Below are 22,565 nucleotides of genomic sequence, written 5' to 3'. Positions count from 1 at the left end.
GCTAATACTGCCTCTCTCGCACGCACGCACGCACGCACGCACGCACGCACGCACGCACGCACGCACACACACACACACACACACACACACACACACACACACACACACACACACACAAATGTGGGGAGTATTTTAACCGCATGAACCCTACCATCCCTATTCTGGGTATGTCATCATTAGGTGAACATTCTACTAAAACAGGCACACAATTGCCAAAAATATAGCAGATCTACAAGCTTTTGTCTGACCTTCTACTTTTGGTATTTGACCAAAAGTTTATAAGCAGTTAATGTGTAAACAAGAGATTGTTTTGTCAATTCTTCTGGGTGATGCTGTCATTATCAACGCTTTGCCTGGACGTTCCAGTTCTCTCATGTAGCTGTAATGCCTGTCCCTATCCGTCTGTAATACCTATCCGTCTGTAATACCTGTCCCTATCCGTCTGTAATACCTGTCCCTATCCGTCTGTAATACCTGTCCCTATCCGTCTGTAATACCTGTCCCTATCCGTCTGTAATACCTGTCCCTATCCGTCTTATTGTCTGTTTATCTCGTTTCTCGTTCCTCTCTACCTGCTCTCGCTCCTTCTCCGACAGTGTCCTACACGCTGGTATTGGAAACTTGTTCCTGTAAGTTCCTTCCTGCTTTTCCTCCTGTCCTTCCTTCCGCTGCTCGTTCATAAACCACTGCGACCTAATTTTCTTTCCCTGTTGGTCAGGTCTGTTTTCTCCATTCGCCATCTCCCCCCCCCCCCCCCCCCCCCCCCCCCCATCTGCTGATGTGCCTCATGTGTCCTCATCTGCATTTAACTGCACCGTGCTGAGGCCATGGCTGGGGTTTTGGGAGGGGGAGGGGGGGGTGGGTTTGTTGCTTTCACCTGAATGAATCACCATCGATACACGACGCAGGTCTGCGCATGACATTTGCATCCTGTCCCTCCGGTCCTACCTGAGAGACAGAGGGGTGTGTGTGTGTGTGTGTGTGTGTGTGTGTGTTGACAGTAAGCTCTTTGTGTTCCCTGCTACCTGTTGGAGAAGTTCAGTATTTTCTCTGTATGTCTATACTAGGGTGTCACGATTACAACATTTAAGTTGATGATTGGTTGTCACACAAATAATTGCGATTAGCAGTTTAATTGTGTTTTCTGGCATTGAATATTGGACCATATGAAGAAAGATTACATTTCTGTTTGGCCTCTAAAGCTTCATAATCAAAAGTTCCACAGGGAATATATGACAAATAACTTCAAATTCAAAGAAATAAAATCAAATAAAACAATTATACAAAAATAATTGCGATTATCTCAAATTATTGTGATAATGCAATTACAGACAGCCCTGCCTGCCTGCTTGCCTGCCTGCCTGTCTGTCTGTCTGTCTCGCTTTCTTTCTCTCTCTGACTGTCTCTCTGCCTCCTGAGATCCCACTTGTCCCACTTTCTACTGACACGGCTCTGCTCTGATTAGGTCCCTCTCCTTCTACCTCCGCCTACCTCTCCTTTCATTTCATGTAATTGTCTCCACCAGGCCGAAGGCATGGGGAGAGAGTATGTTTTGCAATCCGTCCGTCTGTGTGTCCAGCTGTCCGTCTGTCTGTTACTAGCTAATCTCCAACACCGTTAACCCCCGGTCGATGTCAAATTTTGCACACACACTCCCTAGATTCCAATGATGAACCTCTGCCCCAAATCGTTACACAGTATCTCTATAGTCATGTGTTCAAGCCGGATCTGTCCAATATTTCAGATTTCATCCTAATTGGCTAACATTGGCTTTCGAAGTTTGCAGGATTGGCCCGTTTTGAACAAAAGGCCTCAAATCATGAACGCAGTGTGCAATTTATGTGAAATCTTTCACATACTTTCCTACTAGGCTGAGGAATATATCCCACCCTTTTCACATTGGCCTGTTATAGCGCCACCAACAGGTGGATTTTTGAAAAACTCATTTTTGGAACAAAATGCCTTAAATCATCCAATTACCATCCAAGGCGTCAGAAGAAATGGCACCTTTTTCACATTGACCTATTATAGCGGCACCAGGAGGCCACAACCTGACCTGCCCTGGTGGAGACCTGTGAACCGAGGGGCACTTTATCTAGTTTCTCTTCCTTTCCATGTGCATTAGCATGTTTTTTTTTCCATTCTCTCAATCCCTGGAATTCTTTTGAAAGTTTTCATGACTGGGAAGGCTGTTCATTTGAATATCCACCCATGTTTGAAGAGTCCGGGCTGTAACATTTGTTTGGATTGACCTATTAGGACAAACACTTTAAAGAAGACAAAAAGCAAACATTAGCTAAGCTATCTGCACTGAGCTCACCTACAGTGAAGGACTGAACGACTTTCACCTCTCTCTCTGACTCTCTCTCTCTCTGTCTCTCTCTCTCTCTCTGTCTCTCTCTCTGTGTCTCTCTCTCTGTCTCTCAGTTACGCTACAGGAAGGATAAGGTGGCATCCAAACTGAAGCCTACCTTCCCGGTAGTGAATGAAGTGAAAGACCTGTCCAGTGGTTGTGCTGTCGCTGCTGTCATTCACTACTATTGCCCCGGCCTGCTTAGACTTGAAGGTAATGGCAAAATCTGACCAAGAAGACAATATAATGAAGTGTGCACACAGCAAAGTGGCATTTTAAAATGGTCCTTATGCCGGGACCTGTACAACTTTTTTTCTTATTCTTATCTTATTATTGTTATTGGCATTTTAGAAATCAACAAGTGAATAATACAATGACATGAAATGCTCCTATAATAACCCCACCCCCACACACTCTTAACCAAACCTAGGATGAGGAATTATGCTGACAGTAATAACAATAACAAACAAAAAACACATAGAAGTTAACAACAACAACAATACTAATGAAGGTACAGCACTGCCTTTTCTGTTAGTTTTTCATGCGTTCATGATAACGTCAGTGTTACTGACTGTAATTGTTCTTTTTCGTCAGATGTTTGTATGAAGGAGACGATGAGCGCGGCAGACAGTTTGTACAACCTGCAGTTTATCCGGGAGTTCTGCGAGAGCTGTCTGAAGAGCTGCTGCGCCCTGTCTCTGGAAGACGTACTGTATGCACCACAGGAGCTTCAGGTACACGCACACACACACACACACACACACACACACACACACACGCACACGCACACGCACACCACTAATAATAATATATACGATTTATATAGCGCTTTTCTGGATACCCAAAGTCGCTTTACAGAAAGAGGTCCACTACCGTATACTGTAAGACCACTGGGTGATTGTTTCACCATGTGCTGCAGTGCTGTCTTCATGTTAAAGTCTCATGTCTTAAACTTGTGTGTGTGTGTGTGTGTGTGTGTGTGTGTTTGATGTGTTTAGCCGAACCTGCTGAGCTTCCTAGCAGAGCTGCTCAACTGGTTTGAGGTGCGAAGGCCAGAGTTTGTTCAGCCAATAGACACAGCCGGTAAGTGAGAGCCGCCCCTCCCGTTTGTAATAAGGGAGCTGGCAAACTCGGATTAGTGAGACCTTAACTCATCTTTATTGTCTGTTGTGACTGCAGTTCTACAAGTGCTGTAGCAGCAGCAACACGACCACTAACAATGCCGTGTTCTTCTGCTTCTCTAGATTTCTCCAAACCAGGAACGCCAAGTATGAACTGTAACAGGTAGCTTTTCCTATTTCTCACATCTGTACGTCTGATGTTATTCTGTTGAAAGAATCGCCATGTTTGAACCGGGACTGCTTTCCCTCTCTCTGTGTGTGTTTTCCAGTGGCTCTCAGTCTCCGTCTATTTTCAAGAAGCCTTTCCTCCCCATCTCCTCGGGGTTACCGACAGGTATGTAAGAGGATGTGATTTAAAAATAACCCTGAATGTCATGGCGTGCCTTTATTATACCATCTGGTGTGTCCCCCTGTTGTCTGTGTCTGTGGTTTATGTCGGCATGTTGATGTTGTCGTTTGTTAGAATGTTTGAAAATGTCTATGTATAATATTTCTTTATTTGTCTTCTTTGTGTGTTGTCTGATTGGTGCTTTGTGGCGTGCATGCCTTTACTTGTGTTTGTGTGTGTGTCTCAATGCACTCAGGATCTTTGACTCAGTCTACCTCACTGTCTCATATAGAAGTCGCCGGAAAGACTTGGAGCAAGAAACCCCTCAGGTACATTAATTACATGTGCTGTGTTGTGTTTTAACTTTTTTATATTTCTGGTGTGTACTTGGTACTCATTGGTCTCCTTGTCCTTAGCCGTCCCCTGTCAGCGGTGTCCTTCAGCATTCCCTTTGGCCTGGACAGTGACGTGGACGTTGTCATGGGAAACCCCATCACGCGCTCCGTCAGCTCGGACCAGCTCAACCCGGCGGGCCAGACCATGACCCGAGTGCCCTACACTCCTCCAGAGGACCTGAGCCACCTGCTCAGCAAGTCCCCTGGTTCCCACAGTCCCCAGAGAGCCTCATGGTCCACCCAGAGCCCCGCTGTGCCCCACCAGCTGGCCGAGGAGAACGGCCTTGGGGAGAGTGAGGAGACGGGAGAGCTGCCTACTATCGAGGAAGCGCTACAGATAATCCACAATGAGAGCAAGATGGAGCCTCGCCTCCACCCAGACGGAGCTCCCGATGGTTTCTACTTGCACTCCCCCGATGACCCCTCCAGTTCCAGAAACAACTTCAGCCCTGCCCCCATGAGCTGCTCCGCCCCCTCCCGCTCAGGAATGATGTACCGCCCCTCTGGAGATCCCAGAGAGCCTAAACGGACTCGAAACGCATCTGAATGTTCAAGGGACGATGACTCAGTCCTCAGAGACGGCAGCGTAGACTCGGATGCCTCAGAAGACCTCCCCAAGACCCAGTCCACTCCTGCAACACCCGCTGCCGCCGTTCACTCTGTGAGAGGCCCGGGTAACGAGGCACCCGATAGCGGCGTGAAGATGACCACCTTTGCAGAGCGCAAGAAGAAACATATTTTGGATTCCCCCAAGGCAAGCGAGCCTCCTGGTGCTCCGATGACCTCTTGGGCACAGAAATCTGAGGAGAGCCCCAGCAAGAACCCTCAACTCACCACTGAGATGTCTGAGCTGGGCGCTCGGCTTGAAGAGAAGCGCAAGGCCATCGAGGCCCAGAAGAAGCGCATCGAGGCCATCTTCGCCAAGCATCGCCAGCGGCTTGGGAAGAGCGCTTTCTTGCAGCTGAAGAAGGACCAGGATGGAGAAGGTGAGGAAGCTGACGGTCAGATGAGCACCTCATCCACCGAAGATGACCTCACTCGCCTAACGCTGGAGGAGAGGCTGGCTCGACTGGAGGAGGAAGAGCTGCGTGAACAAGGCAAACAGCGCCCCTCGGTGGAGGAGGATTTTAATGCCAAAGCAGGGCTGGGGCCCGACAAGCAGCTCACTCTCTCCAGGGACAAAGCAGGCGCACCGGGAGAGAAGGGGGTCGCGACCCCAGGTGAGAAAGGGGCAGCGCCACTAGGAGACTATAACAACGCCGTGTCCAAGCTGACGGCTGCACTGAGCTCACTGCAGAGTGACATGCAGCGTCTCTCTGACCAGCAGAATCAACTGATCAGGAAAAAAGCGCCCAGCAAATCCTGGGTCATCCCGCCCAGCCCCAAGACATCCACCCCGGTCCCTCCTTCGGCGCGTCTTTCCCGAGAATCCACCCGGGATCTGAACTCGGCGTCGTCCTCCCCGTCGCCGTCCCGCAAACTCTCGAACCACACCAACCCGCCCAAATCTCCTCAAGTTTCCCACCGCAGAGCCCAGTCCGTGCCCCCGAAAAGCCCCAAACACCACCACCATGGTCGTCCCATGGAAGGCAAAGTGCCCGCTATATCGCGGGTCCTCACCCCTCCGCAGAACGTGGACTGCATCCCGCATCGGCGCCGTGTCAACCCCTGGCAGTGCCAGGTGCAGACCTCCTCCTCCTTCACCATCGGCTCCTCGGACGGCGTGGATGAACTGCGCTCGTCCGCGTCCACGCCGGTCCACAGCCCCGTCGCCACGCCCCTCCCCCGTCCGTCGACAGACGACGCCCTGTCGGACGCAGGCTCCAACGACGACCACAGCATGTTCAGCATGGACCTGGAGGGTCCAGGGCCTTCGCAAACCCTGACCAGAAGGGAGCACATGGCCGGCGGTGGCGGCAGCTCCGGGGCCCCCTCCGAGTGCTCCTTTGAGAGTGAGGCCCCCGCGGCGGTGTTGAACGGCAAGAGCAGCAGCCTAATCGAGATCTCCCTGTCGGCCTTGAGAGGGGACGGGGCGGAGGACGAGGAGCAAGGGCCGGACATGTTCTCTGATTGCATGAGTGACATGACGGAGCCCGACATGAAGGGAGGCGTCGGCTTCTTCTTCAAGGTGAGTGACTTTGAGAATGTTCTTCTACTTCCGAAAAGCAATTTGCCTGAGTTATACTTAGTTGCACATGGGTGTCGCTTAACAAAAACAGTCTATCTACAACCTAAAACCACGTCGCAGCGTGACACATTGTGAGCTTGTAGGTCTGATGTTTTCAGTACATGACAAGCTGTGCAACTAACTATAAATCAGGCTTTTGGTGTTAGTGCTGTGACCTCACAGTATCTGTGCATCATGTCTTGAAACAGGATGATAAGATGAAGCCAGAGGATGAGATGGCCCAGCGGAGAGCAGCCCTGCTGGAAAAGCAGCAGAAGAGAGCAGAGGAGATGAAGAGACGCAAGCAGGAGCAGGAGAAAGAAAAAGAATCCAAGTAAGACTTTTGTTTTAGGAAGGGAAATAATGGTTGGATACCATTTGCAGATGTTTTGGTTTCATTTAGTTTGTTTCATTTAATCAATTTCTTTAGGGTTGGCTTTTTTTTTTATGACCCAGCCAGAGAATTGAACTCCTAATCTCAGGTCGAACACTTTAACTAGGGTTTAATTACCTCCCCTTCCCATCTTGTGAATAATAAATGGTGTGTAATTTTGAAGCCTAACTTGTTCCAATTGTTGATATATTTTAATTCTCAGAATTATTTCTTAGCATCAGTGACTGACAGAAATGTAGGGAGGAAACGGGAAGTGAATTTCATTAGCTAATTTAGGCTTTGGGCCTAAATATCAGGGACATTAACGTCTTTGTCGCCTTCAACATCAGCAAGCCTCAGTGGATGATCATTGAAGGCTGGGGGGACAAAAGCGAGGACAGACCACGGACCCCCGGCACCCCCGAAGCACGCACCCCACCACCAGAGGGTACTCCCCAGCGCAGAGGAGACTTCACCAGGCAGGAGTATGAGCGGAGACACCAACTGAAGATCATGGATGACCTGGACAAGGTCCTGAGGCAGAAACCCACCACTGTCCGCGGGGTCAAGAAGCAGAGGCCCAAGACTGTCTTCCACGACGACTCAGCCATCTCCCGCAGTCCTGCCAAAGGCTTTATGGGTAAATGCTTGCTTTAGTTTCTACTGTTTTGAATTTTCATTGAGTATTTTACTTGAGCCCGTACTTGGAGAATCTGCGTTCCCACGGCGTCTATATTGCTCTACTTACTGTACTTCCTCTTCATATACTCTGTGTCTTATTCTTATACCCACACAGGCACTAAGTTGAGCAAGGTGTACTCTCACTCCACTATGAACCTGTCTTCCATGGCTAATGACTCTGGAAACTTGACTGTCAGGAAATCTCCCAGGTAACCTTCCAATTTAATTTATTATTTATTAAACATTTCTGAGGATGCAGACAGTTTGCGTGAGAACAGAAACTTTATTCTCCAGTGCCCAGGGTTATTCTTATTTTATTTTTTATTTTTATTTTTAAAAAGTGACTTAGTGATTAGCCCTCATTACAAACCTGTCATCAGGTTTTTTCCTAAATATTTCTTTTGACTTGATAGTGTCGTGCCAGTAGGAAAAATAGCTTCTCTCACATTCTGAGATTGTAGATCTGCTGAATTTTTTTTATTGAAAATCCTCACCTATAATGGCGTGTCCCAAATAGTGGTTAAGACTGCCTGTGGGTTTTATTTATAGTTAACCATTAAAGTGTTACCAAAAGCGTGTGACTAGATAATAGCTACATTTGACTCTTTGGAACAAAAGTAACGGTTTGTGTTTCTGCCCAACGGTGTCGATATGGAATATTGAATCTAATCAGCTCAATATAATTATTACAGCTGACTTTACTCACTCAGCTCCCTTTTCTTTTGCCCATCTAGCCGCTCTCATTCCCCCTCCAGACTCATGTCACCAGGGCGAATGAGCAATCACAACGGAGAAAACTGGGAGACTGGCTCAAATATATCGTCTCCGGCCTCAATCCCGGAATATACAGGTGAGGTATTAGTTTAGCTCGCCTAGTCACCTACCAGGTGTTGTGTTTTGTTCACATGTGACTTCTCTAAATATGATTTGTTTGTTTTTTGTTTTGCAGGACCAAAGTTGTACAAGGAGCCTAGCTTTAAGTCCAATAAGTTCATCATCCACAACGCTATCTCTCGATGCTGCCTGGCCGGCAAGGTCAATGAACCACAGAAAAACAAGATTGTAGAGGTGAGAGTCCACACGGCCTGGGGACCTTGACGTTTATTTTAATATACACCGTTGTATGACAAAATATAAATCGAGCTTCACAAGGTTGTAGGTCGATGTGATTGCTGCATGTTTACGATACCATGTGGGTTTGATATCTCTCTGTGTCTCTCTCTCTCTCTCTCTCTCTCTCCCTCTCTCCCTCTTAAGGAAATGGAGACGAGCACAGCCAACCACTTCCTTATCCTGTTCAGGGACGCCAGTTGCCAGTTCCGCGCTGTGTACACCATGAACCCCGAGACCGAGGAGATGGTGCGTCTCACTGGCACCGGCCCCCGCGTCATTGTGCCTGAGATGGTAGAGTCCATCTACAAGTACAGCTCCGACCGCAAGCAGTTCACCACCATCCCGTCCAAAACCATGTCCATGAGCGTGGACGCCTTCACCATCCCCGGTCACTTTTGGCAGAAGCGCCCAGGAACCCCCAAAAAGCTTGGCACCATGAAATAGAGACCGCTCAAATCTGGTAAAGATCTTTTGATTCGGGGACATTACACCCCACTGACTGGACCCCCCCAACACATGCACGCACACACACACACGCACACACACACACACACACACACACACACACACACACACACACACACACACACACACACACACACACACACAGATGGACTTCTTGACAGAAAAGAAACTATTTCCATATGCCAAGAGACAAAAGGCCAATCAGTCACTACAGCCATTTATATAACTCCAGCAGCAATTCACTCAGCCAGTTCTACCTAGATTGTAAAATAATGTGATTAGATTTTTCTTTCTCCTCTACCAGTCACCCTGACTACCCTTCACACAGTCCTCTAGGGCAGTGGTTCCCAATTTCTTTCATGTCAAGGACCCCCAAAATGATACCCATTAGCCCCCTATTTGAAAATATATGACAAGGACCCCCATAAGAGAAGATTTTTACGGCTCTAGCAGTGATTTTCAACTATTTTAATTTCAAGGGCCCCGATTTGACCTGAATTAGGCTACAGTCCCCTATGTAATGGCATTTCCATCTCGGGGACCCCCAATTTATATGTAAAATCACTGTTAATTTAACTCTGTGTACAAATAGGGTCAATTTGTTTCCATTTGTACACTCTGAGTTACAGACCCATAAGGGTCAATTTGGTTCCTATAATTTAGGGGACCCCCTGGAACTCCCTCAAGTACCCCTAGGGGTCCCCGGACCCCACTTTGGGAACCACTGCTCTAGGGCAGTGGTTTTCAAATGTTTTCAAAAATTCCCACCCTGTGCGTACACACGTGCACGTACTGTACGTGCACACACACAGCCCTCGACTAGACATGAGTTTGTCCTGAGGACTATCTTTCTTATCACTCATTAGGTATGACTATGATATTGTCTAAATGTCTCTACACCTGGTTGAAATGCTAGTGGTTACAGTTAACGTTTATACACTCATTTAGCTGAGGTAACCCATGGAAACCCCAGTGAGGAGTTTGGAAACCACTGCTCTATATGGGACTCTCACGGTGAGAGTAACATTCTCACCAATGGGACCAGCCAGAACAGTGTTCTGGGCCAGACTGGTCCTACCCCTCTATTCCTCTTGCTATACCCTTTGCTGCCTTTTCTTCTTCCAGGAACCTCTCTCTCCCTCCCTCTCTCTCTCCCTCCCTCTCTCTCTCTCTCTCTCTCTCTCTCTCTCTCTTTCTCTCTCTCTCTCATATCTGAGAGAGGTAACTCGGCGCTCAGTTCAGATCGGAGATCTCAGCTGAAAAGTAGCAGGTAATACTGCTCTCTTATGAATGTAGGGCACAATTCGCTAACCACTCATTCCCTCCCAGGGGTGATTTCATTGGTTAGTCAGAACCATTAAATGCTCTATTGGGTTGGTGGGGTGGGGGTCGGGGGCTCCACATGGAGTGTGGCGTTATGAATGGCTGCTGTGGATGTCGGTGGACTTCTCCACCTACAAACTGCCTGTGCCTCTGTAGGAGCGAGCTTCACTCAGCTCCAACTCTACTTCAGCTGTAGACATCTGGATGTTCTTTTGATACTAATTTTGACATGTGTTTTGCTGGACAAATCGCTTCAGCCTTGGGAGCTGAAATGCATCAGACTGTTTCCCCCTTAGTTGGTTTATTTACCCATTTTTGATATGTACATGTAATTAATAGAAATGTTACCTGAGCTCATCTCGAGAAGAAAAAACAAATACTGGAACATGAAGGAGGGCTTTATATTATGTTGAACAATACCTGGCTCGATCTGTGTGAAAAAGATAATCAATGCTGATTTAATATATAATGAATGCCGTTTATTGCCGATTCTTTTCATTTTTGACAATAATTTGTATAAAGTAAGTTGACCTTTGTAAGCTACAAATAAGCTAGCCTGCTGCTTACTCATTTAGTGAGACGTACGTATGTTTGTTTGCTTGAGAGGAGAATGAGCGAGTGAGAATGAATTGAAATTGTCCAATAGCTGAGAGACTTGCTGAACTATTCTCAAGCGAGGGAATAATAAACCCTGGTAGTTCATGAAGAAGCTGTGTCGTTGTCTATAAATAAGCGTATGTGTTCTTCAGACACTAAACTGCATTCTTTTTCTTGATGAAGGATTATTCAGGACTGTATCAGCCCTTTCCTACCCCACAACGTGGGGCTTGTGTAGGCAGACTGATGAAATAAAATAGGCCAAATGCTTTTTTTTTTACCTGTCCATGCTGTGGACATTTGGCCTGCTCCTGTCCCCCTTGCCTCCTTAAAGCACTACAGCAGCGGCAGCTGCCTGCCTGACATATAACACTGCCTCCAACAAATGTGTTGCGTTTCACAGATTCCAATGCAGATGTGTGGAAAAATCATGCGTATTAATGCAGTTGCAGAGAAAATTGGTTAGACGATTGATTCAAACTGCACGCGTGGGAAAGTGGATGAAACTTGTGGGAGTTTGTATATACCGTATCTGTTAAGAAATGTGGTAGCTGAACATTTTATGTAAGTTGATCCTGTGCAATTCTCTAGAGATCCTGTCACCTGGAGGTGTATTTATTGGGTATGGATTAGATGGTGCATTTGATGTTTAGTTTCAGATTGTATTATTTATGTCCTTTTTTGGTTTAAGGTTGTTGTTCACTCATTCATTTCATAAATGTCATGTCTAACATGGATGTCCTTTTCTTTTTGCTCTGTTATCTCTGTGGTGGCAGAGTATCTGTTTGTTTCATAGACTGTTTGATTACCAATCTCTCCCTGGCAACTGGACCAGAGGAACAAAAAATAAAAATCATTTTTAAATCATGCTCATCTTTGATTTGATTTGATTTCCATGCTTTCCAAGTTTCGTTGCATATTTGTTTTGTTACCCATGTTTGTGTTTTCAGTTCATACCATTAATGTCGGTGGCAATAGGCCAAATCTTGGGTATTATCGAAACCATTATAATCCATATGTTCAAATGTTAACACATTGTGAAAATGGGTGCACGTTAGAGAATAATTTGAATAGGCACATTTAAAAACTAAATTTATTTTTATTTCAAACATATTTCTGGTAGCAATCAGTAACTTGGCACTTGTTTTAAGGATACTAATGAAAGGTATTTTTAGTTTGTTTTTTTGTTTTTCTGTCTTACCATCCATAAAATAAGTCCCAAGTTTACATGTTGGGCAGTGTAGCTAATCCAAACAAAATGCAGAAAAATAATCCTTTGGCTTCATAGGTTTGTTAATTAATACTGTTACTGATAATGGCTTCTTGGGTGATGCGTTGCACATTCAGAAAGGATCCTCTTCCATGTTTGGTCCTGGTTCGGATGTTTAACTTCACCTCAGGACTGCTCTGATCAGTAGAACTGTCTCAAAGGAGTCAAGGAAAGGGAAATGCAGATGACAGGGTTGTTCTCTCAGCTGTGCTTGGTGTGCAGCATCTCGGTGAGCAGGGAGTTGCAGGGCAGGTCTCCCAGTAGGTGTCGCTGGTACAAGTACTCCTCCACCTGCAGGCTAATGCTGCGGACCTCGGGTAGCCGAAGCAGCAGCTGGCCAAACTTGTCTGCGTGTCCCGGATGAGTCCGCTGCGTGTGCTCCATCAGGGCCCTGTTCACCCTCTCCTGGGTGTGCTCCACTTGACTGCGGCTCCGCACCGACTTCACATCTGTAGTGCACAGAGAAGACCGGCGGTGGAACGTGAGTAATTAGACCACCTTTACTCAAGAACTGTACTTGAAGATAGAGTAGTGCTGTGATTTTTTTGTACTTTTTCAGTGTTGTATGTGTATGGAGTAAGAGTTAACAAAACTCTAATAGACGCACAGTGGTTAGAATATTCAAATATGTCTTCACTGTGTCTTTTTGGTGTCTTCCTGAAAACTGAAAGCCTTTGAGTCAAAAGGCCCAATCGAAAATACACCACTTTAGTGGCACCATCATCTCACGGCACTCAATCTTTAAGTAGCCTACAATATTGAGGTAGTTTTAGTACATTTAAAAATAATTATATACTTTATTCTTCTGCTCCACTATATCTCAGAATCTGAGATATAGTGGTTTTGCATCTGAGCTTCCTGAGTCTGTGATTTGCATCTGAGATTCGGATGCATATATTGTACTTTTTTACTTTTTAAGTACTTTGACTTTTTGTACTTTAAATATATTTTGATGCCAGGACTTTTGTACTTTTATTAAAGCAAAATTCTGAATACAGGACTTGTACTGTTCAGTACAAAATCAGACTACTTCTGCCACTGCAGGCACAGAGAACGCATGCACCCAAGATTCAAGATTCAAGACTTTATTGCCATGTCAACAGAGTTGATTGGAATTTGTTTCAGTGCACTAAAACACCCTTAATGACAACGCACAGGACACTTCCATAGCAATGATAAATCATTGCAATCATACAGTATTGCTTTAGGTTACAAGATTAGAGAGCTTCATTTGAAGAGCTCCCTTGAGTTTCTCTAGAGGGAAAAACTCACCAGGGTTGAACAGAACCAGGTATTTAAGACAGACAAACTCCTGTCTATCAAATTTGAGTGCTTTCAATTTGTATACCAGGTCCTGAGTCCGCGACACCAGGCTGCTCAGAGTCACTCCGGCTTGGGAAAGAATATTCCACACCTCGATCTGCAGGTATGTCATGGAAGGAATGTTGATCAGAATCACATATTTTATTAGGTCCTGAAAAATATATGTGCAGCCTAATATCACTTAGCCGAACGGAATACGCGGCCGCGGTGTTCCAATGAAAACACGTTCATGTTGTAGTTTAGCCTATTTTACCCAGGCCATGCGTAATATTAACCAGTGGACGTAGCCCAGTCTAAATCTTGGGCTACAGTGGCCCCATCTCCCCTCATTCTCTACTGCTGACTTGACTAATATGTTGTGAGCTGGTCTGGAGGCTCTGGACGAGAATATTTAAATGTATATTCAGTGATTTCACTTAATTCAAATATCACTTATTTATTTTGTTTTGTTGTGATAATCCTAGTCCCTACTATAGTGTGCTGACCATATAAGGAGTTTCTCCCTGTCCCCAGTTAACCCCTGGGGTTAACACCTTAGGTTTCGTTTTTGGCTGGGTGGCCCAGCCTTCATCCAATCAGGATAGAGAGGGAGGGGCCTTCCACCAATCATGATCGAGCGGGGGCGGGCCTTGGTGTGTGTGCTGTTGGCCTGTCGAGTGTCCCTCCACTGCAGTGCGTGCATGTGCACATCTTGTTACCGGGGCGGACCAGGGGTTTTTCCAAATCACTGAATGCTCCTTTAAGGTTTATTTAGCATATTTAGAGTTATTTTTGCTCTAAACAAATTGATCACAGTCCTGGATAACTGTCTTAAACCTTAAAAGAAAAGAAAACACTGCAGATCCCGCAGATTTTCCTCTGGAATCACTGCAGAAAAACAGAAAAAGACCAGCAGATTCCGTTTGGCCTTACATTATCACATGGCATTTTTCAGCTGGAAATCTGTTGTTTTCTTCCAAATTAAGTATAAAGACAGGCATTACTTGCTGATCAGGTCTATACAGCATAGTAATATTCTGATGTGTATACAGTGCAACCCGTTGTGTTAACTCTGATTATTAGACTATAACTACATCTCACCTGTTGTCCAGTGACGAGGTAGATGCAGCCCTCACAGCCATAAGTGACCTGCCTACAGAGGTGGTCGAGGACCAGCAGTTCACTCCAGCAGCTCTGCAGCAGCACCATCTGGTCCTCTACCTGTAAGGCGCATCCATGTAGTTCACACAAAACACTTTCACTGTGAAATGCTCAAAAAGTGCTGTTTTTTCATGCGTGCACACACACAGACACACGCACACACGCACATCTAACTGGTAAAAGTAGCAGTTGTTTCTATACCTTGATCTCCTTGAAGATGGCACTATTCCTGGCCCACTCCACCAGTCCGAACAGAGTCAGGTCAGCCATTTTGCACATGATGCTGAAGGTGTTGAGGCGGTCGTGTTTGCCTCGGTTGGCCTGTTCTCTCTGCAGGCTGGCCAGGACCTTGGCACACAGCTGGCTCTCGTCTGGCTCTCCCTCCAGAAGCTGTGTAAGAAGGTTGCCTGGAGGAGTGGACACTGGGGCAGGGACTGGGAGTGGAGTTGAAGATGGTGTCAGAGAAGGAGTTGAGCTTGGCGTCAAGCTGTACGGTGGCGTCGGTGTGCTCAGTGGTGGGAATACATTTCTGGCTGCCGGGTGGGTCAGAGGGGTTGTAGAAGCATAAGACATCTCTCTCTTCTCCTGGGGGAACCCAGGGAAGGTCCGGTGGTACAGACGGGGGCATGGAGATGGAGATGCCGACTCCCGTTCTGCGTTCACAGTGTAGTCCAGAGGCATGGAGACAAATGACTGGCCCATGCCAGAGCAGGGATAGACTTGAGATTGGTGGAAATGGTCAGCGGACAAGGGGACCATGGTGTGACTGGACATGGGGTGGATGTCATTCGAAGCTGTGAGTCGGTGTGTTTGTGTAGTTTCCATCTTGATCCTGTAGGAGGCAGTATTTGTCGGGTGATAAGCCCTTAGCAGTTTCATCTGCCTGTCCCGCCGGTAGAGAGGGCCAAACTTGTTCCGGCCACCTCTCATACGGTCTGCTCTCACCGCTGGAGACAGACCAAGTTAATTAATTAGTGCATTTGAAAATATAAAAGAGTGATTCTCTAGTCTAACAGGTGGTGTAAAATGTTGTACCGTATGCATGATGTAATACAAAGTCAGGATGTTTTATGTAGGTCATTATGGCCTACGCTACACAAGCACTGGTTTATGAGTTCACAGATAAGTCATATGGGTTAACAGGAACAGGAATGGCAATTGAACACAGCAGTGCATGTCGCAATACAGCAGAGTTGATTCCTAGAAGCAGACCGGCAGTGTTGGGCAGCATGTAGCCCAACACTATTCCTTTTAGTTATGTAATTATTAATTTGATGTTTTATCCAGTAAGATATAAATACCTGCACGTATAGTGGAGTAAGCAATAGGTCTAATTAAGTTCATTAATAGGCCTATTAGCTATGACTCATTGTTATCTGCATGTTGGGTCAGATACATGTAGCTTAACTTGCCCAACACTGCAGATAACAATGAATCATAGTAGACCTTACTGGGAAAATAAATACAATAAAATATATAACTAAAAGGAAGTTAAGCTACATGTAGCTGCCCAACACTGCCGATAGGCAGCATTAGGTTTAATACAAATCCTTATGGGTCAGTTTATCACATTGTGAGTTAAGAGTTGTGTATACATGTTTACACAAACATTGCCCGGTCTGTGGGGGACTGTGCTTTGTATTTGTTGAGGACAGTATAGAAGCAGAGGGAATATTGCTGCGACCATTTCATATTACAGTTAAATCTCTACCATTTTTGGTCAGTGGAAGTTTAGGAAATTGCTCAAGCTGTAGAGCTTTCAGTAGCCTAATTTGCACTGAATATCACCGTGATTATGCTATACTTCAAACCTCAACCTGCCCTTCCAACATCATACCTACTAGCACACCTCAGTATTGTGTGTGTGTGTGTGTGTGTGTGTGTGTGTGTGTGTGTGTGTGTGTGTGTGTGTATGTGTGTGTGTGTGTGTGTGTGTGTGTGTGCTGCTGTCAAATGAATATTTATTCTGAAATGTAGTGGAGTAGTAAAGTAAAAGTACCATGAAGTGTGTGTGCACGTGCGTATGCATGTGCGTGCGTGTGTGTACAGAACACAATGTACCTTCTCTTTTCATGCCCACTGCCAAGCACTTCTGGAAGCGACAGTAAGGACAGCGTTTCCTCTGTGATGGGTTCATTGGGCAGCTCTGTCTCTCTGCACAGGTGTAGTGCTTGTTGTTCTGCACAGAGCGCTTAAAGAAGCCCTGCAGAGAGAGAGAGAGAGAGACACACACAGAGACACAGAGAGAGAGAGAGAGAGAGAGAGAGAGAGAGAGAGAGCAATGTGGAGAGAAACACATAGGTACATAGAAATGGAGGAGACAGCCATGGCAAAGCTATATCGTATTCATAACTGATGCTCTTACATGGTTACAAAGCTATATCGTATTCATAACTGATGCTCTTGCATGGTTACAAAGCTATATCGTATTCATAATTGATGCTCTTGCATGGTTACAAAGCCACATGCTTAGTTCTGATGGACAAATATTACTCAACTACAAGTGAAAAGAACCTATTCACGAGCCCACAGCATGTTGCATTGTGAGCTGGAAGATCAGACTTTTCACTATTCTTTAAAATAATTCATAATGCATTTCTTTTACGTTTTGGTCCCGGGGTTCCTTTCCTAGAAATGTAGTGGAGTCAAAAGTATAATATTTGTCTTTCAAATATCAACAAATATCCAAGTAAATTACATAAAAGTACTTAAAGGAGTAGTTCACACAAAATAATATTTATGTTCTTTTTTTTTTTTAACTTTTTTTTTTTATCCCACGATTTTGTAACCCATTTTTCACCCCTGTGTCAATCATCTACTGTGATCCTGGGCTCTACACACCCTCCGCCAACCTGGGGAGAGCAACAGACTTAACTCATGCTTCCTTCATGCTTGAGTGTCCAAGTTGCTCCTTTACACCTGACAGGGGGAAGTTTCCCTGGTTGGACGTAGCGCGTGGAAGGAACACGTTATTCCAACCAGTTCCTTTCCCCTCCATCAGGCGCCCCGGCCGGCCAGGGGGAGGCAGTTTAGAGACCAGGATTACTGGTTTTTGTGAGGGTATCTACCTACATATTTATGTTCTATCAATTACACCTCCCATGAAGCCTTGGCTTGAATTCATGGAGAGTTTTTATTTATTTATTTTATTTTATTATCAGAGACTCTCCACCGGTCATGAAATTATTGCTTAGGAATGCGACAATAACACAAGAATATCCATGCATTCAAGGTGTCATGGGGTGTGCAACTGATGAAATAAGTATTTGCTCCTGTATTATTAAAGTAAAAGTGTACTTTGTTACTGTGCACCAACTAGTCCTGGCGTGGCAGAGAGTTATACCTTGCAGCTCTCACAGGTGAGCAGTCCATAGTGGTAACCAGACACTCTGTCCCCACAGACTGGACAGCTCTCCTCAGGCTCTGGCCTCGTCTCCAATTCCGCTTTCAGCTCCTGGGCTACAGAAGGAAGAATTAAAACAGTCAACCTTTTTTTAAACCCCAGTTTGATTTACATTAGGTCACTCACAGACCAGAACCACTGTACATATTATTCTGTCTTTCAGCCAATAAACTCCTCTGCAAGCTGCAATGATGAGTATGAATTGAAAGCATTAACACTGGCAAGTAATAAAGTGTCTTGTTTGCTGTGAGAAGAAGGGCTTACAACATACGGTAGCATAAAAACATCATCACTGTAAAATCCTGAATATTAAGTGTAACAGTAGACCAAAATAGAAAGACTGCTGAAGTCATATTTTCTTGATTAAAACAAAAGGTTTTTCTATCAAAGTTTAAGCTTTATATTCTGATAGTAATCGTTACTATAGTGTTTGTTCAGTAACAGGGTTCTCCCTCACTCTCCACACACACACACACACACACACACACACACACACACACACACACACACACACACACACACACACACACACACACACACACACACACACACACACACACACACACACACACCTGTCACCATTAAATATAAGCATGAACATACTGTTGTCTCATGTCCACTATCAACAGTGGATATGAGACTGATATACAGTAGGCCTATGTACAGTGGGTATGGAGGATTATCTCAAATCTGTGAATCTAATGAGTTAAATATACAATCGATTATATATAGATCGTTTGCAAGTGGTTTGACAGAATAAAAGAGCTCGATTGACATATACTGTAAGTGGGTCATGTGATCAGGTTTATAGCGGAGTTAATGACACAATAGTTATATAGCGGTATAGGACCATCTAGTATCTTATCAGTCAGATTGATTGGCTAAACTGTAATCTCAGATATGACTCTTACATAATTCTCCATGATGCTCATAGTTTATGAATTGAACAGTCATAGGAAAAGGTCTGTCAATGGAAACATTAAAACATATATTATTTTGTTTATACAGCTAGCGTTTGACATGGAATATGAATCTAAATGATTGCAATTTACATTTGACAAAGTAGATAAGATGTCAACATCTTTCACAGAAGTTCAGAGGAATCACATTATGAACAGATTGTGTTTCTGTGTCAGGCAATTACTTCTGCCCTATTGAGTCAATCAGTGAGAGCACTACCCGCAGTGCTACCTCAGGCCAGTACTCACATGTTGAAGAGTCATCTAAAGTCAACAGATCCTGGGAGTATTCGGCGGGACAGTGGGCCAGAGGCTGGTGCTGCTGCTCTGTGTGGTGAAGATAAGGTAATTCCATTCTGGTTGAAGGGGCACAGATGGGCCCGTATCAGACCAGTTTGTTCATCATGTTCAAAGAGAACAGGAGCCCGGACAGAGACAGCGGGAGAGACAGAGAAAGGCAGGCAGGCAGGCAGAGCAGCCCTGGTGGACTGATGCTTGGATGAGGCCCACAAATGGACTTTGATCCATAGTGAGTGTCATAAAATCTCTCCTGACTGGCACTCCTACACACAGCCAGTCAGTCAGTCAGTCAGTCAGTCAGTCAGTCTGTCTATGAGTATTTCTGCCTGCCTGCCAGCCAGCAAGTTGGCAAAAATGTTAATAAATTGTTATGGCTGAGTAAAATAAAATACAATAAACACAATTTGCCTGAAAATAGATTACCCAGCTATGACCTTTTTCATGAAAAAAAATGAGTAGTGATATGGCTGACTGAGTAAAATAAAACAATCTACCTGAAAATAGATAGCTATAAGTGAAGAGCAATTTCCGCAATTTCCGCAATTACCATTTCCACAATTTCCGCAATTTCCATTTCCGCAATTTCCTCAATTTCCATTTCCGCAATTTCCGCAATTTCCATTTCCACCATTTCCGCAATTACCATTTCCGCAATTTCCGCAATTTCCATTTCCGCAATTTCCGCAATTACCATTTCCAGAATTTCCATTTCCGCAATTTCCGCAATTACCATTTCCGCAATTTCCGCAATTACCATTTCCAGAATTTCCATTTCCGCAATTTCCGCTATTACCATTTCCGCAATTTCCGCAATTTCCGCAATTCCGCAATTTGACAAAAACGATGGGTTATAGCCCATGTTTTTTGAAATTTTGAAAAAAAAAGTTAGCCTCGTTTCTCATCATTTTGGACCGTGGGCTATAGCCCATATCGTACGGCATACTATAGCGCGCAGTTTTTCATCATTTTTGAGGATTTGAAAAAAATGAAAAATGAAAAAAACGGTGGGTTATAGCCCATGTTTTTTGAAATTTTGAAAAAAAAAGTTAGCCTCGTTTCTCATCATTTTGGACCGTGGGCTATAGCCCATATCGTACGGCATACTATAGCGCGCAGTTTTTCATCATTTTTGAGGATTTGAAAAAAATTAAAAAATGAAAAAAACGGTGGGTTATAGCCCATGTTTTTTGAAATTTTGAAAAAAAAAGTTAGCCTCGTTTCTCATCATTTTGGACCGTGGGCTATAGCCCATATCGTACGGCATACTATGGCACGCCGTTTTTCATCATTTTTGAGGATTTGAAAAAAATGAAAAATGAAAAAAACGGTGGGTTATAGCCCATGTTTTTTGAAATTTTGAAAAAAAAAGTTTGCCTCGTTACTCATCATTTTGGACCGTGGGCTATAGCCCATATCGTACGGCATACTATAGCGCGCAGTTTTTCATCATTTTTGAGGATTTGAAAAAAATGAAAAATGAAAAAAACGGTGGGTTATAGCCCATGTTTTTTGAAATTTTGAAAAAAAAAGTTAGCCTCGTTTCTCATCATTTTGGACCGTGGGCTATAGCCCATATCGTACGGCATACTATGGCACGCCGTTTTTCATCATTTTTGAGGATTTGAAAAAAATGAAAAAATGAAAAAAACGGTGGGTTATAATCCATGTTTTTTGAAATTTGGAAAAAAAAGGTTAGCCTCGTTTCTCATCATTTTGGACCGTGGGCTATAGCCCATATCGTACGGCATACTATGGCACGCCGTTTTTCATCATTTTTGAGGATTTGAAAAAAATGAAAAATGAAAAAAACGGTGGGTTATAGCCCATGTTTTTTGAAATTTAGAAAAAAAAAGTTAGCCTCGTTTCTCATCATTTTGGACCGTGGGCTATAGCCCATATCGTACGGCATACTATAGCGCGCAGTTTTTCATCATTTTTGAGGATTTGAAAAAAATGAAAAATGAAAAAAACGGTGGGTTATAGCCCATGTTTTTTGAAATTTTGAAAAAAAAAGTTAGCCTCGTTTCTCATCATTTTGGACCGTGGGCTATAGCCCATATCGTACGGCATACTATAGCGCGCAGTTTTTCATCATTTTTGAGGATTTGAAAAAAATGAAAAATGAAAAAAAAACGGTGGGTTATAGCCCATGTTTTTTGAAATTTTGAAAAAAAAAGTTAGCCTCGTTTCTCATCATTTTGGACCGTGGGCTATAGCCCATATCGTACGGCATACTATAGCGTGCAGTTTTTCATCATTTTTGAGGATTTGAAAAAAATGAAAAATGAAAAAAACGGTGGGTTATAGCCCATGTTTTTTGAAATTTTGAAAAAAAAAGTTAGCCTCGTTTCTCATCATTTTGGACCGTGGGCTATAGCCCATATCGTACGGCATAATATAGCGCGCAGTTTTTCATCATTTTTGAGGATTTGAAAAAAATGAAAAATGAAAAAAACGGTGGGTTATAGCCCATGTTTTTTGAAATTTTGAAAAAAAAAGTTAGCCTCGTTTCTCATCATTTTGGACCGTGGGCTATAGCCCATATCGTACGGCATACTATGGCACGCCGTTTTTCATCATTTTTGAGGATTTGAAAAAAATGAAAAAATGAAAAAAACGGTGGGTTATAATCCATGTTTTTTGAAATTTGGAAAAAAAAGGTTAGCCTCGTTTCTCATCATTTTGGACCGTGGGCTATAGCCCATATCGTACGGCATACTATGGCACGCCGTTTTTCATCATTTTTGAGGATTTGAAAAAAATGAAAAATGAAAAAAACGGTGGGTTATAGCCCATGTTTTTTGAAATTTTGAAAAAAAAAGTTAGCCTCGTTTCTCATCATTTTGGACCGTGGGCTATAGCCCATATCGTACGGCAGACTATAGCGCGCAGTTTTTCATCATTTTTGAGGATTTGAAAAAAATGAAAAATGAAAAGAACGGTGGGTTATAGCCCATGTTTTTTGAAATTTTGAAAAAAAAAGTTAGCCTCGTTTCTCATCATTTTGGACCGTGGGCTATAGCCCATATCGTACGGCATACTATAGCGCGCAGTTTTTCATCATTTTTGAGGATTTGAAAAAAATGAAAAATGAAAAAAACGGTGGGTTATAGCCCATGTTTTTTGAAATTTTGAAAACAAAAGTTAGCCTCGTTTCTCATCATTTTGGACCGTGGGCTATAGCCCATATCGTACGGCATACTATAGCGCGCAGTTTTTCATCATTTTTGAGGATTTGAAAAAAATGAAAAATG

The 22,565-nt window shown here is 44.1% G+C and overlaps 2 protein-coding genes across 3 annotated transcripts in view; one reads left to right on the top strand and one right to left on the bottom strand.

Moving 5' to 3' along the window:
* camsap3 (calmodulin regulated spectrin-associated protein family, member 3) overlaps positions 1–9,006 on the top strand; it is a 35,171-nt gene extending 26,165 nt beyond the window's left edge. Inside the window, exons 6-18 of one of the 2 annotated variants that reach the window (XM_080776044.1) lie at positions 2,428–2,566; positions 2,948–3,087; positions 3,352–3,436; positions 3,598–3,637; positions 3,744–3,808; positions 4,059–4,131; positions 4,219–6,325; positions 6,574–6,698; positions 7,088–7,377; positions 7,534–7,627; positions 8,153–8,268; positions 8,368–8,486; positions 8,676–9,006. In XM_080776044.1, the coding sequence (XP_080632170.1) occupies positions 2,428–2,566; positions 2,948–3,087; positions 3,352–3,436; positions 3,598–3,637; positions 3,744–3,808; positions 4,059–4,131; positions 4,219–6,325; positions 6,574–6,698; positions 7,088–7,377; positions 7,534–7,627; positions 8,153–8,268; positions 8,368–8,486; positions 8,676–8,975 (3,693 nt within the window). In that variant the 3' untranslated portion in view covers positions 8,976–9,006. The remainder of the gene's footprint in view (positions 1–2,427; positions 2,567–2,947; positions 3,088–3,351; positions 3,437–3,597; positions 3,638–3,743; positions 3,809–4,058; positions 4,132–4,218; positions 6,326–6,573; positions 6,699–7,087; positions 7,378–7,533; positions 7,628–8,152; positions 8,269–8,367; positions 8,487–8,675) is intronic. The other variant, XM_080776045.1, reaches the window with a different exon arrangement.
* A 3,381-nt stretch (positions 9,007–12,387) lies between these two features.
* Positions 12,388–19,366, bottom strand: nr5a5 (nuclear receptor subfamily 5, group A, member 5; the record flags this gene model as incomplete). The annotated part of the gene is made up of 7 exons (XM_080775095.1): positions 12,388–12,635; positions 13,459–13,606; positions 14,590–14,709; positions 14,851–15,596; positions 16,711–16,852; positions 17,993–18,108; positions 19,261–19,366. 7 exons carry the CDS (start codon positions 19,364–19,366, stop codon positions 12,388–12,390), a joined length of 1,626 nt encoding a protein of 541 aa, XP_080631221.1.
* Positions 19,367–22,565: the final 3,199 nt, after the last annotated feature.

The sequence above is a fragment of the Protomyctophum bolini genome (assembly GCF_963924005.1).
Source record: "Protomyctophum bolini genome assembly, chromosome: 11".
Lineage (NCBI taxonomy): Eukaryota > Metazoa > Chordata > Actinopteri > Myctophiformes > Myctophidae > Protomyctophum > Protomyctophum bolini.
Note: the sequence above shows the minus strand (reverse complement) of the source record. Positions and strands in the feature narration are given on the sequence as shown.